The sequence below is a fragment of the Candoia aspera genome, chromosome 2, assembly GCF_035149785.1.
Source record: "Candoia aspera isolate rCanAsp1 chromosome 2, rCanAsp1.hap2, whole genome shotgun sequence".
NCBI classification, from domain to species: Eukaryota; Metazoa; Chordata; class Lepidosauria; order Squamata; family Boidae; genus Candoia; species Candoia aspera.
Genome location: NC_086154.1, coordinates 63603001 through 63615656, shown reverse-complemented (window position 1 = coordinate 63615656; position 12656 = coordinate 63603001). Strand labels below are relative to the sequence as shown.

At 41.2% G+C, this 12656-nt stretch overlaps 1 protein-coding gene across 5 annotated transcripts; it reads right to left on the bottom strand.

Moving 5' to 3' along the window:
- Window positions 1–791: 791 nt before the first annotated feature.
- On the bottom strand, window positions 792–12561 carry NICN1 (nicolin 1, tubulin polyglutamylase complex subunit). 5 transcript variants are annotated; one of them, XR_010067115.1, is made up of 8 exons: window positions 12356–12561; window positions 11482–11623; window positions 10939–11124; window positions 9136–9249; window positions 3484–3555; window positions 3189–3293; window positions 2207–2531; window positions 792–1011 (listed from the first exon to the last, which is right to left on the bottom strand). XR_010067115.1 is itself a non-coding variant. In XM_063292030.1 (7 exons), the coding sequence occupies exons 1-7, from the start codon at window positions 12415–12417 to the stop codon at window positions 2490–2492; spliced, it is 723 nt and encodes a 240-aa protein (XP_063148100.1). In that variant the 5' UTR covers window positions 12418–12561; the 3' UTR covers window positions 792–2489. The 5 variants fall into 5 exon arrangements, 3 of the variants coding, with proteins under 3 accessions (XP_063148100.1, XP_063148102.1, XP_063148101.1); XR_010067116.1 differs by having other exon boundaries at window positions 2327–2531; XM_063292030.1 differs by having other exon boundaries at window positions 792–2531.
- Window positions 12562–12656: the final 95 nt, after the last annotated feature.

Below are 12656 nucleotides of genomic sequence, written 5' to 3'. Positions count from 1 at the left end.
TTAATAGAGAACTTTGTTCTCTATTGAATCTTTGCATACACATCAGACTAATCCATAAATAGACTAAGAGACTCTAGAAACAATTTAAAGTATGTTAATAGAGATTCAGCATTCAAAACTTCTGAGAAATCAAGATTTCAATCAAAGAGGGGGAAATTTATAAACCTACAGAGTTGGGCTATAACTTCCATTGTCCCCAGTCATTAGCTTAATCAACTAGGGCTGATGGAAGAAAGAACCCATTAACATCCATGGGATACAAAATAAATACTGAAGAATAGACATCCATTGAGCTAATGAATGTAGTTGAGAACTGCTTATGCACACATCCAAGAACATAAAAAATGATAGTAGATATTATCCACTCAAATACATGTGAACAAAAACACTGATTTGCTGTCATGTTTAGTACTGGCATCTTGTTGAAAAGTTAGGCTCTATTTTCATCATGTTGTGTTTAAGAATCTTATACAGAGTGTGAAATTAATGAATGTGATATAGACTTGCTAATAACTTAAAGATCAACAATTAGCAATGGGAATGTTCTACCTGGAGATCAGTATGCCCAGAGCATAGAAACTGCAGGTGTCTGAATATTTACTAATTGTTGCTTTAATAATAATTATTCTATTGCTGTATGTTTAAAAGGAAGGAGAAGCAAAAGCATGATTTCAGAATCAAAGTGCAAATTATTTTTCAGCAGAACATCAACGTAACTGCAGGAATCACAGCTTGGAGAAAAATGAGATTACCCAGAAACACAGTAAAGAGAATACAGTAAGTGAAAGATCTGTCATCACTTCTCTTTTTTATTGGGCAGATAATTTGAGACTGTTTGCTTCTGTACTTCATCTTACTCCTTGCTGCTTCCTTTTTCACCTCTTATGTATTCGGGAACTCTCTTCAAATAAAAATATGGCAGCAGCGTTTCCTTGCATTTCTACTCTTGGTACAGCCTATTCCTCTTCTCTTCCAGCGAGCTGATCAGCAAGCAGGAGTAAATAAATGGCCCTGACAGCAAGAAACAAAGCAAACTTTGACAGGCTGAAGGCAGATTTCTTACTATTAATGGCTCTGGGAAACAAGTCATCTCCACTGGATGGCTAAGGAATCAGCCTCAAAGTTCCCCCCTTTGCCCCAGAAACTATACTCCAAACCACAGAAAGGGAGGAAATTAAGGCATGTATGTCCATATGTACCTGGAACAAAAATTCACGTGTAGTCTTTAGGATCAAAAGCATTTCCCATGTATTTTACAGTGTGTCACCATACAATACATAGCTTTTCATGTATTTGTGATCCCTTAAGTCTGGCTAAGTATCCACTGAGATACATCAAACCTGATACACAGAGTGCATTAGAAGACTATTACAGTCCTTTCCAGCTATAAATAGTTAACATAAATAATAAATACACAATAGATATACAGAAAACAGCTGTAAAGTTACTCCTGAAATGCAATACATTTTTTAAAAAAAATCACCCAATTATCCTACTGCAGACATTCATTTTGTTCTGCAGCTTGGTCCTTCTGACAACTACAAATTATGTACATACCATAAGAAGGATTGTCCCTCACAACAAGGAAAATGCATTTCTGTGGAAATCATACGATGCTATTCCAGTCAAGTAGGTAAGTCACTCAATGGCTTGATGAAGATGCTCAAATACCCTCTTGGTAATTGTCAGACCAGCCCTCCAAGAGGCAGTTTTCAGATGTGCTTTGCAGATATAATCTATCTAAAGATCCTTGACATGGCAAGAAACTGAATCCAAACCTTTCCTATCATTTGTTCATCCAAGTTCAACACTCAATGGACACAAATAGCTACGTGAGAAAATGCTTAATAGTGTATTCGGGATAGAAAATTTATGATACAACGCAGCTTTCTACCTCCTTTATCCCTCCAAGAATACCAGTGTCATGGTTTTAGCATGATGCAACATTTCTTTTTTGAAGTCTACACACATATTAAAAGACCTATGCTCTCTAATTACAAGTGAGGTAGACAGACACATTCATCTCTGTACCTGGCATTTTCTAAAATTGCTATGTTTTGATCTGAGACCCCAATACCCTGAGTCTTTTTGTCCTTCTTACAATATCTCAACTCACTATTTATCAAAATGAAGGGTTCCTTTCCTCCATGCTCCCAGTACCAGATTCTTGGAGATATTTCATTTTACCTTTAAAAGAAACACGTACCATGCAGCAAGGCTTGGAAAAGCAGAACAGGAGATAAACAGCCCTAATTAGACAGCTTCAGTTTAGATAATCTAACTTTCCAGGGTCCTGTGCAAAATATAGGCTTGAAAACCAGATTACCACAGGTGAAGAGGCAGAATCTAACTGGATAGTTGTTGGAACATGAGACTGGACCATGGAAGCAACCAAATCTTAATCCATTACTTCTTCCTGCTCAGGCCAGGCCTACAATGCAGGGATGCAGCCCTGCTTGGAAGCCTTGCTTCTTCTTGTCTTGAACCATTCAAGTATAAGAAAGCAGATTAAGGTCATAGGAGTCATCCATCTGAAACACACATAAGACACAACTCAGCAACTGAAGGATGCATATTTTTTCCACAGATCCTATTCTCTCTTCTTTCCACCCTTCCCCCTATTTGGACAATGTAGTGTAGGGGAAGAAAGCTGAACTTGGACTCAAGCAGTGCTTAGCTGGTCTTGGACTCTCATCAGCCCCAACAAACATGGCCAATGAAAAGGGATGTTGAAAATAGGCACCTCAACATCAGAAAGACCCCAGGTACAGAGATTAAATTGATTACAATTAACACTTAGCCTAAAAGATGATGAACTTTGGCCAGTCACCATCTTACTTAATCTGTGTCAGGTTAACCTGGAGAACATAATGCTAATCAGTCTAAGTTCCTTAAAGAAACATGTAATGTAAATAGAAATTGCAAACTAGCTGGTAAACTTCCCTTATCAGGATGATCACCAGTTTCTGCATCTTAGCAGCTACTAGTTTATAGGTATGGACTTTTGATACAACTCAGGAAGGGTCTTCTAATGTTATCACAGAAGCTCTGTGGGTAAACGTCTTGAAAGAGCCTTTATATTGGGAAAGTGGGGGTACATTATCCACTTGCAGTGCTTAGAGGTTCTGGTTGTTTTTCAGTAATAAGGACACTTCTAAGGCAAAAAGCAGAAGAACAGAGAAACTAACATCAAAGCGCCCAATCCGTGCTACTGGTTGGCTGGCTTGGAGCATCTCAGTCAAAACCCACATTTGCTGCAGTTCGGAAGACACTCTGTCAGCATCGGGAAGTCCCTGAAAGCAAAGGATAACTATATTCAAATATGCAGTTCTTCGCTGCTTTTGCTGTTGAAAGACCACCTCTGCTTGAAAGTCTCTCCCCTCCAGGAGCCTGTTGACAATCAGCAGCCAGTCTAGCTTATGTATCTTTACCCAGGAGCATGTCGGTGTTCTCAGAAAAACTTATCTCAGTAACACTACTTACATCATGCAAGCTTGCTGGCTGCTCCTGAGGAGAAGGATGAGAAAGCCAAGCTGGAAAGCCTTTCTGAGGACTCTGCAAAGAGAAGAAGCCAGTCCCAGAGAAGCATAGAGCAAATCAGGCAATATATACAGGATACTCCATCTTCACCAGTTCACTCTCTTAGAGTCAGTGACAAGGAAGATTAATCTTTAAAAATATTTATTTCAACTATTTCCAAATATATAAAACCATTAGGAATTATATTACTTTACAGATAAGAAACAAGAGCTAAAGTACAACTTTTCCTTATCTGAATTTCAGGAAAAAAAAACCCCTACCTCTAAGATTAGCCTCAGATTTCCACTGAGTTTGTATGTCGAGATTAATACTAGGTCTTGTGCACACTAAGCAGTACAGGCAGTTACATTCCTAAACTGTACTCAGAGTATTAATTTTAATTTTATGATTACTGTGAATCTGTCAGAAAGATGTAAATACTATACTTGCTCCCTTCAGCAAAGAATCGTTACCTTGTTGTGGTGCTGGAGTTTGAGCACCTCAATGATGCCATGAGCTAAACCGTGAAGGGCCACCCAAGACGGGAAGGTCATGACAGAGAGGTCAGACTAAATGCGATCCCTGGGGAAGGTAATGGCAACCCACCCCAGTATTCTTGCCGTGAAAACTAAATGGATCAGTACAACCAGAGATATGTCGGTATACCATCGGAAGATGAGACCCCCAGGTCGGAAGATGGTCAAAATGCTACTGGGGAGGAACAGAGGATGAGTTCAACTAGCCCCAGACGTGATGACGCAGCTAGCTCAAAGCCGAAAGGGCGGCTAGCGGCCGACGGTGCTGGTGGTGAACGGCGAATCCGATGTTCTAAGGATCAACACGCCATTGGAACCTGGCATGTAAGATCTATGAGCCAGGGCAAATTGGATGTGGTTGTTGGTGAGATGTCAAGATTAAAGATAGACATTTTGGGCGTCAGTGAACTGAAATGGACTGGAATGGGCCACTTCACATCAAATGACCACCAGATCTACTACTGTGGACAAGAGGACCACAGAAGAAATGGAGTAGCCTTCATAATTAATAGTAAAGAGGCTAAAGCAGTGCTTGGATACAATCCAAAAAACGACAGAATGATCTCAATTCGAATTCAGGGCAAGCCATCTAACATCATAGTGATCCAAATATATGCCCCAACCACAGATGCTGAAGAAGCTGAAGTAGAGCAGTTCTATGAGGATCTGCAGCACCTGCTGGACAACACGCCTAAAAGATGTTATTTTCATCACAGGAGACTGGAATGCTAAGGTGGGCAGTCAGATGACACCTGGAATTACAGGTAAGCATGGCCTGGGAGAACAAAATGAAGCAGGACATAGGCTGATAGAATTTTGCCAAGACAACTCAATGTGCATAACAAACACTCTCTTCCAACAACCTAAGAGACGGCTTTATACATGGACTTCCCCAGATGGACAACACCGAAATCAGATTGACTACATCGTTTGCAGCCAAAGGTGGTGGACATCTATACAGTCGGTAAAAACAAGACCTGGAGCTGACTGTAGTTCCGATCACGAACTTCTTCTTGCACAATTTAGGATCAGACTAAAGAGATTAGGGAAGACCCACAGATCAGCTAGATATGAGCTCACTAATATTCCTAAGGAATATGCAGTGGAGGTGAAGAATAGATTTAAGGGACTGGACTTAGTAGATAGGGTCCCAGAATAACTATGGACAGAAGTCTGCAACATTGTTCAAGAGGCGGCAACAAAATACATCCCAAAGAAAGAGAAAACCAAGAAGGCAAAATGGCTGTCTGCTGAGACACTAGAAGTAGCCCAAGAAAGAAGGAAAGCAAAAGGCAACAGTGATAGGGGGAGATATGCCCAATTAAATGCAAAACTCCAGAGGTTAGCCAGAAGAGATAAGGAATTATTTTTAAACAAGCAATGCGCAGAAGTGGAAGAAGACAATAGAATAGGAAGGACAAGAGACCTCTTCCAGAAAATTAGAAATATTGGAGGTAAATTCCAGGCAAAAATGGGTATGATCAAAAACAAAGATGGCAAGGACCTAACGGAAGAAGAAGAAGAGATCAAGAAAAGGTGGCAAGAATATACAGAAGACCTGTATAGGAAGGATAACAATATCGGGGATAGCTTTGACGGTGTGGTCAGTGAGCTAGAGCCAGACATCCTGAAGAGTGAGGTTGAATGGGCCTTAAGAAGCATTGCTAATAACAAGGCAGCAGGAGACGATGGCATCCCAGCTGAACTGTTCAAAATCTTGCAAGATGATGCTGTCAAGGTAATGCATGCTATATGCCAGCAAATTTGGAAAACACAAGAATGGCCATCAGATTGGAAAAAATCAACTTATATCCCCATACCAAAAAAGGGAAACACTAAAGAATGTTCAAACTATCAAACAGTGGCACTCATTTCACATGCCAGTAAGGTAATGCACAAGATCCTGCAAGGTAGACTTCAGCAATTCATGGAGCGAGAATTGCCAGATGTACAAGCTGGGTTTAGAAAAGGCAGAGGAACTAGGGACCAAATTGCCAATATCCGATGGATAATGGAAAAAGCCAGGGAGTTTCAGAAAAACATCTATTTCTGTTTTATTGACTATTCTAAAGCCTTTGACTGTGTGGACCATAACAAATGGTGGCAAGTTCTTAGTGGTATGGGGATACCAAGTCATCTTGTCTGCCTCCTGAGGAATCTGTATAACGACCAAGTAGCAACAGTAAGAACAGACCACGGAACAACGGACTGGTTTAAGATTGGGAAAGGAGTACGGCAGGGCTGTATACTCTCACCCTACCTATTCAACTTGTACGCAGAACACATCATGCGACATACTGGGCTTGAGGAATCCAAGGCTGGAGTTAAAATCGCTGGAAGAAACATTAACAATCTCAGATATGCAGATGATACCACTTTGATGGCTGAAAGCGAAGAGGAGCTGAGGAGCCTTATGATGAAGGTGAAAGAAGAAAGTGCAAAAGCTGGCTTGCAGCTAAACCTCAAAAAAACCAAGATTATGGCAACCAGCTTGATTGATAACTGGCAAATAGAGGGAGAAAACGTAGAAGCAGTGAAAGACTTTGTATTCCTAGGTGCGAAGATTACTGCAGATGCTGACTGCAGTCAGGAAATCAGAAGACGTTTGATCCTTGGGAGAAGAGCAATGACAAATCTCGATAAAATAGTTAAGAGCAGAGACATCACACTGACAACAAAGGCCCGCATAGTTAAAGCAATGGTGTTCCCCGTAGTAACGTATGGCTGCGAGAGCTGGACCATAAGGAAGGCCGAGAGAAGGAAGATCGATGCTTTTGAACTGTGGTGTTGGAGGAAAATTCTGAGAGTGCCTTGGACTGCAAGAAGATCAAACCAGTCCATCCTCCAGGAAATAAAGCCAGACTGCTCACTTGAGGGAACGATATTAAAGGCAAAACTGAAATACTTTGGCCACATAATGAGAAGACAGGACACCCTGCAGAAGATGATGATGCTAGGGAGAGTGGAAGGCAAAAGGAAGAGGGGCCGACCAAGGGCAAGGTGGATGGATGATATTCTAGAGGTGACGGACTCGTCCCTGGGGGAGCTGGTGGTGTTGATGACTGACAGGAAGCTCTGGCGTGGGCTGGTCCATGAAGTCACGAAGAGTCGGAAGCGACTAAATGAATAAACAACAAAATACTTGCTCCATGGATGTCAGAGTTATGTGGATAAAGGGAAAACTCCCTTGCGCAAAGTTCAACTTCTGGTGGGGGAGTTCATCATAATGCAAAATGACGCAAGCAAATAATTCACACAACATCCTTTTGATATCACTGTGGCTTCTAACAGTTTCCCATGTATGGACACGTCCTTGAAGATTTTTTGGCAAATAATATGGAAGTTGGTTGTCCCTGCCTTTTTTCCAATTTAGCTAACAGCTCTGGGTTTTGCTGGTGGTCTCCATTCAAATACTAGTTAGATCCAACTCTAGCTTTTTATTTTTTTTAATAATAATTTCATTAAAGATTACATTATACAGATAAAAGTAATACAAAGTGTAAAAAATAGAAAAAGAAAAAGAAAAGATAGAAAGTGAAAAGAAATGAAGTAACTTCCCCCTTCGTCCCAGCAAGTATAAACAACTCTAACGATTTATCACCATCTCTTAAAATACAACAATCTCTTCATCCCATATCTCACCTCATTCTCTATAAACAAATCTTTAAAACCTCATCATCCAACCGAATCAGCAAAAGTCCATTAAGGGTTACCAGAAATAACAACCTATCTATTATAAACTTGATCTAATAAACCCACTTGAATTCCTTTCTTTTACATTTATATCCCATTTTCCCCCAAACCTCATCATTCAAATCTAGTCAGTAAAAACACAATAAAAGTTACCAGAGATAACAACGTAACTGGTTTAATCTTAATCAGATAAATTTAAAGTACAACAAGTAAACTCTTTCCCATATAACTCTTATCTATAAACAAAACCTTAAAGCATTGTCATCCAGTCCTGATTTTAAAAAAAAATACCATTAAAATTTTCAAAAATAGCAACCTATCTGTTTTAACCTTGGTCCCCAATAAACAAACTTTATATGCCTTCTCCTTGCTCCCAACAGTCTTAATTCCAACTCTAGCTTTTTGAGATCAACTAAGGCCAGGTAAGAATTGCCATGTTCATATATACATTCATACAATTTATATAGCCACCCACCTCATATACTGTGACAAGGGTGTGGAAAATGAGAACTTTAGCAGCTGAATCACAGAAGCAGAAGGAATGATGAGAACAGCAAAAGTGGCTGCACAGAAACTGAAGACTATGCTTCTCCCACTGGAGCAAAGAATTGGGGTTGGCAAGCGATTTTTGTAGGCAATTTCTCCTTTGCTTGTGTAGAAGAGCAAACAGCTTATTCTCTTGAAATCTCTTTCCCTCCAACTGACCCCCCCTCCCCGATTGGAGGGAGAGAGATTTCAAGACAGTAAGCTGTTTGCTCTTCTACACATCGAGAGCAATGTGATTATGCCAGCAATAGGAAAGGGTCGGGCAAAGGAGAGATTGCCTACAGAAATTGCTTGCTTTTTTTCTCCCCACCCTCCTTGCAGAGTGGAATGATTAGAGAGAGATTTCAAGAGAGTACTGTAAGCTGTTTGTGTAGTGCGCCCACAGCTCCCAGCCTGCGGCACGATTGCATTGCTTTTGATGTGTACAAGAGAGTAAGCAGGCACTCTGAGCATTCCAAAGGGCCTTAGGAGGCAAACAAAAGCCCAAGGTTTGAAACTGATTAGTCCTGTCTCTTTCCAGCCAGAAAGCACTGTCATGGTCATGTGTTTTCCCACTTAGCAACCGCTTCTCTTAGCGACAGAGTTGCCAGTCCCAATTAAGGTCATTATGTGAGGACTACCTGTATAAGGATGGTTGGGAATAGGTGCCTCTCCAGATGTTGTGAACCAAGACAATGAGCATCCCCAGCCAGCATGACCAATGATATCGGATGTTGCAACTCAGCAACATACTTAGTTTTCCACCATTTAAAACGATTTGCAAGCCACTGCAAAGATCCTGGGAGGATCAGAACAACTGCTACAGAAGGAAACACATTTTGACAAAAGTTTGAATATGTACCTTCTGACACAAAGAAAAAAGCTGCAGCTCTTCAATTGTAAAATGCAACCATACTGGAGAAGGCTGGCGCAGGATGAAACGCATGGCAGCCACCTGATCCACATCACAAAGCATCTGGCAAAACACAGAGACAAAGCATTACTGAAGCATATACACCTGCATAATTAACAGAAATCTGAAAATGAAATTAAATTACAGTACTACTACATATTATGGAATTACTAGATTGGGGGACATCGATCAATTTTGCTTGGCACTAGGGAAATAATAACATTTTGCTTGGATTCAGGAACAAATCATCATATTCTGGAAGTTCTGCTATACCATTCTGTGTCAGCTACAGTTTGGAAGGGAAAAAAAACTCCAAACAAACCAGTAGTGGGGTTACACTGGTGTACATTGTCCAACTGTCCCCTCAGCAGCTGCCAGCAGGGCACATCCTACCTACCCCACTCCCCACCCCCATCTTCCGAGCACAGGAGTAGTTGAGTGGTGGCCATGTTCCAGAATGCCCTCATCATTCATTTTAGGCAACAAGAGAACTCAATAAGCTTGGCCCACATCCCACAGAAGCTGAAATCATATTCTGGACCAGTGGAAACAGCAGCTATAGCTATGAAATAAAAGTGTGTCTACTACTTGAGAGAAGGACTGTGCAGAGACATTACACTGACAACAAAAGCATTGTCAAGGCCACAGCTATTCCACTTGTAACATGTGGCTGTGAGAGCTGGACCATCAGAAAGGCCGAATGAAGAAAAAAACCAATGCCTTTACGCTGTTGTGCTGGAGGAAATTGCTAAAAATGTTGTGGATTGCATGAAGAGTGTATAATTTGGTACAAGATTAAATAAAACCAGACTGCTCACTTGAAGCATTAATAAGGAAGCTAAAGCTTAAACATTTTGGATATATAATATGTACAGTACACAAAAATCACTGGAGAAGATCATGCTTGGAAAAACCAACAGCAATTGAAAAACAGGCCAAAAGAAGGAAAGGTGGCTAGATACTATCACTGATGACCCAAACATGAGCATACAAGGACTTAAAGCAGCAGCTACTGTTAGACTCACCCCAGTAAGCCATTTAACAGAAAACATCCTGACCTTTAAAGGGGGATACAAGGATATATGCTAGCACTGTTCTTATTCGACTTATTTATCAGTGATATTGTTTCATCCCAGTGTGCAGATTTCCCAATGACGTTTTCCCAATAAAGGTGGGAAAAAGGAATTTGTCAGTATTTCTTTATGCAGACAATCTATTGCTCGTTTGATACTCTCAGACATGCCTTTAATTTTAAATGCTGAAATGTAGAGAAGCCAAAGGTGGTGGTATTTGGGGAAAAAACAAAAATGCATAAATGGAGATTTAAGGAATGCAGTATAGAACAAGTTCCCTCGTACTGATATCTGGGCATTCTTTTTACAGCACAGGTAGTTGGTGCTCTCATTATCCAGTCCCCCAAAATAAAAACTGATCAATTGTTGGCTGGAATAATTAAATTTTAGCACATGCTGTGGATGTCAAATCCCCCCAGTCCCAACCCCTCTGAAACACAAGCTTGTTCCTTACTTTCTGCATGCAAAAGAGGTATGAGGGATTTCTACACCTTATGACATGAAACTTTTCCTAAACAAGCTCCTTAGAACTATTTTATTTCCTTTCTGCAGTCAGAATCAAAATACTTGTTAGAGCATTTTATTACTAGGTTAGGCTTCTTTCACTACCTGATTCCAGACTTGTTAAGTTATGCCTCTTGGAGCAAACCACTTCCCCAATAGAAACTGAAATCCTGACCTGATGTCTGGAAATAGAAAAGTAGTTTTGGGAACCCTCCTCTGTATGTGGGTTGGGCATCAAACAATAGTTACGGAGACAAGTAACCCATTTGGAAGGACTTTCATTCCCATCTGCAGAACTTTGCCGCTGTACTCGAAGGGTCAAAAAAGCAGTGTAGTAGTTTTTGAATGCAATTGCCTGCAACTGAAATAAAAACCAAGCAGTTGATTGAACCCACAGCAAGCAAGATATAACTCGCTAAAGGGAAAGGGAATGTAGGGAAAACTTTTGTGAACACCCCTTTTTGTTTCTCAGACCCCCACCCCCAGCAGTAACTCTTTAAATAAAGCCAATGTTCTATATTGCTGATGGGAGCAAAAGTAACAATTTTGATTTGGAACTATCAACTGAGTAAATTAGAGTTTTGGAACAGAAACCTCCTGGCTCATAGGTCACCTTCTAAACTTCAGCATTAGCTATAAGGTTTAAATCAATTACAACTTCTGAATTGTTTATCTGTCAGATGTGCACTTTTGACATTTGCTTTTTTTCCACACTTACATCTGTTGTCTGTGAGTGTGGGAATGAAACATCAATCACCAGAACACCAGGCCGGCTTATCTCGGTCTTCATGTCTCCTACTTGCAGTGCTACTGGGTTCTTAATGGTGCAAGGGACTGGCTCCAATGCCATGGTCCCCACTCTGAAACAAAATAACTGCTTCAGTAAAATGGCATACAACAATCACAATTATTACTTCTCCATAGCTTCCTTTGTTAAAAGCATTTCTTCCATTTTCCAATCTTATTGGATGAGGAGTTTTTGAAAATGCAGAAGTTTTCGCAGACTGTTATAAGTTTCCCATTAATCAAATAAAAGTGTTTACCACAAATATTTTTATTTCTTCACCCTTCCAGTGTTTTTCACAAAACACAGATCCTTGTATCTCAAGTGCCAGAGAATCATATTTAGTCAAGGACCAAGGGGCTCTGTTTCAGATATCTGATGCTGCTACTGAGAAGTTTAAACAAACTTGAGAGCTAGAAATCCTACGAAGCCTTACCTATTCCTTGAAGCTAAGCAATAATATAACGCTCTCAGACCCCGCTGACTTCCGTATTATTAACAAGGCAGCCTTGGCCAGACAGCTTATCATCATCAGCCTGGACTAGCCGCAGGCAGACAAATGGGGAAGCCACGGCTCCATCATCCGGCAAAGGGAGCAAACAGGGCTCCGCCCAATGCCGTTACTTTCCACATAGCTTGGAACATTATAACTCGTCTGCTCCCAGCAGCCGGATTACAAACACGCCACCGCCATCCTGCCTCTTCCACCCGCCTCCTTCCCGCTTGAAGCTGGGCGAGGACGGACTGCGAAGGGCTTTCCGGCTTTGTAAGCGCAATGCCACTACCAGCATGGCCGCCCCGCGCTTACCGAGGTTGCCGCTGCTGCAAAGAGGTTTCATGAGGCGGAGCCTTCGTTGCTAAGGTTCGCATCGCATTTCGAACCGCGGCTGACGTATGACACGCGTTCGAAGGCACGGGTAACCCGTCCCGAAAGGCGGGACTTCAACTTGCAACCTACAATAGTGAAACCAACGACGTGTCCAGGCCAGCTCCGGCACTTTTATTTGACGCAAATATCCACATCACGGCCGATCCTGCGTTGCTACGGCAACACAGTAGCTTCATCTGCGATTGGCCGATAGATCCGATTCTTCTCGACCGCCATTGGA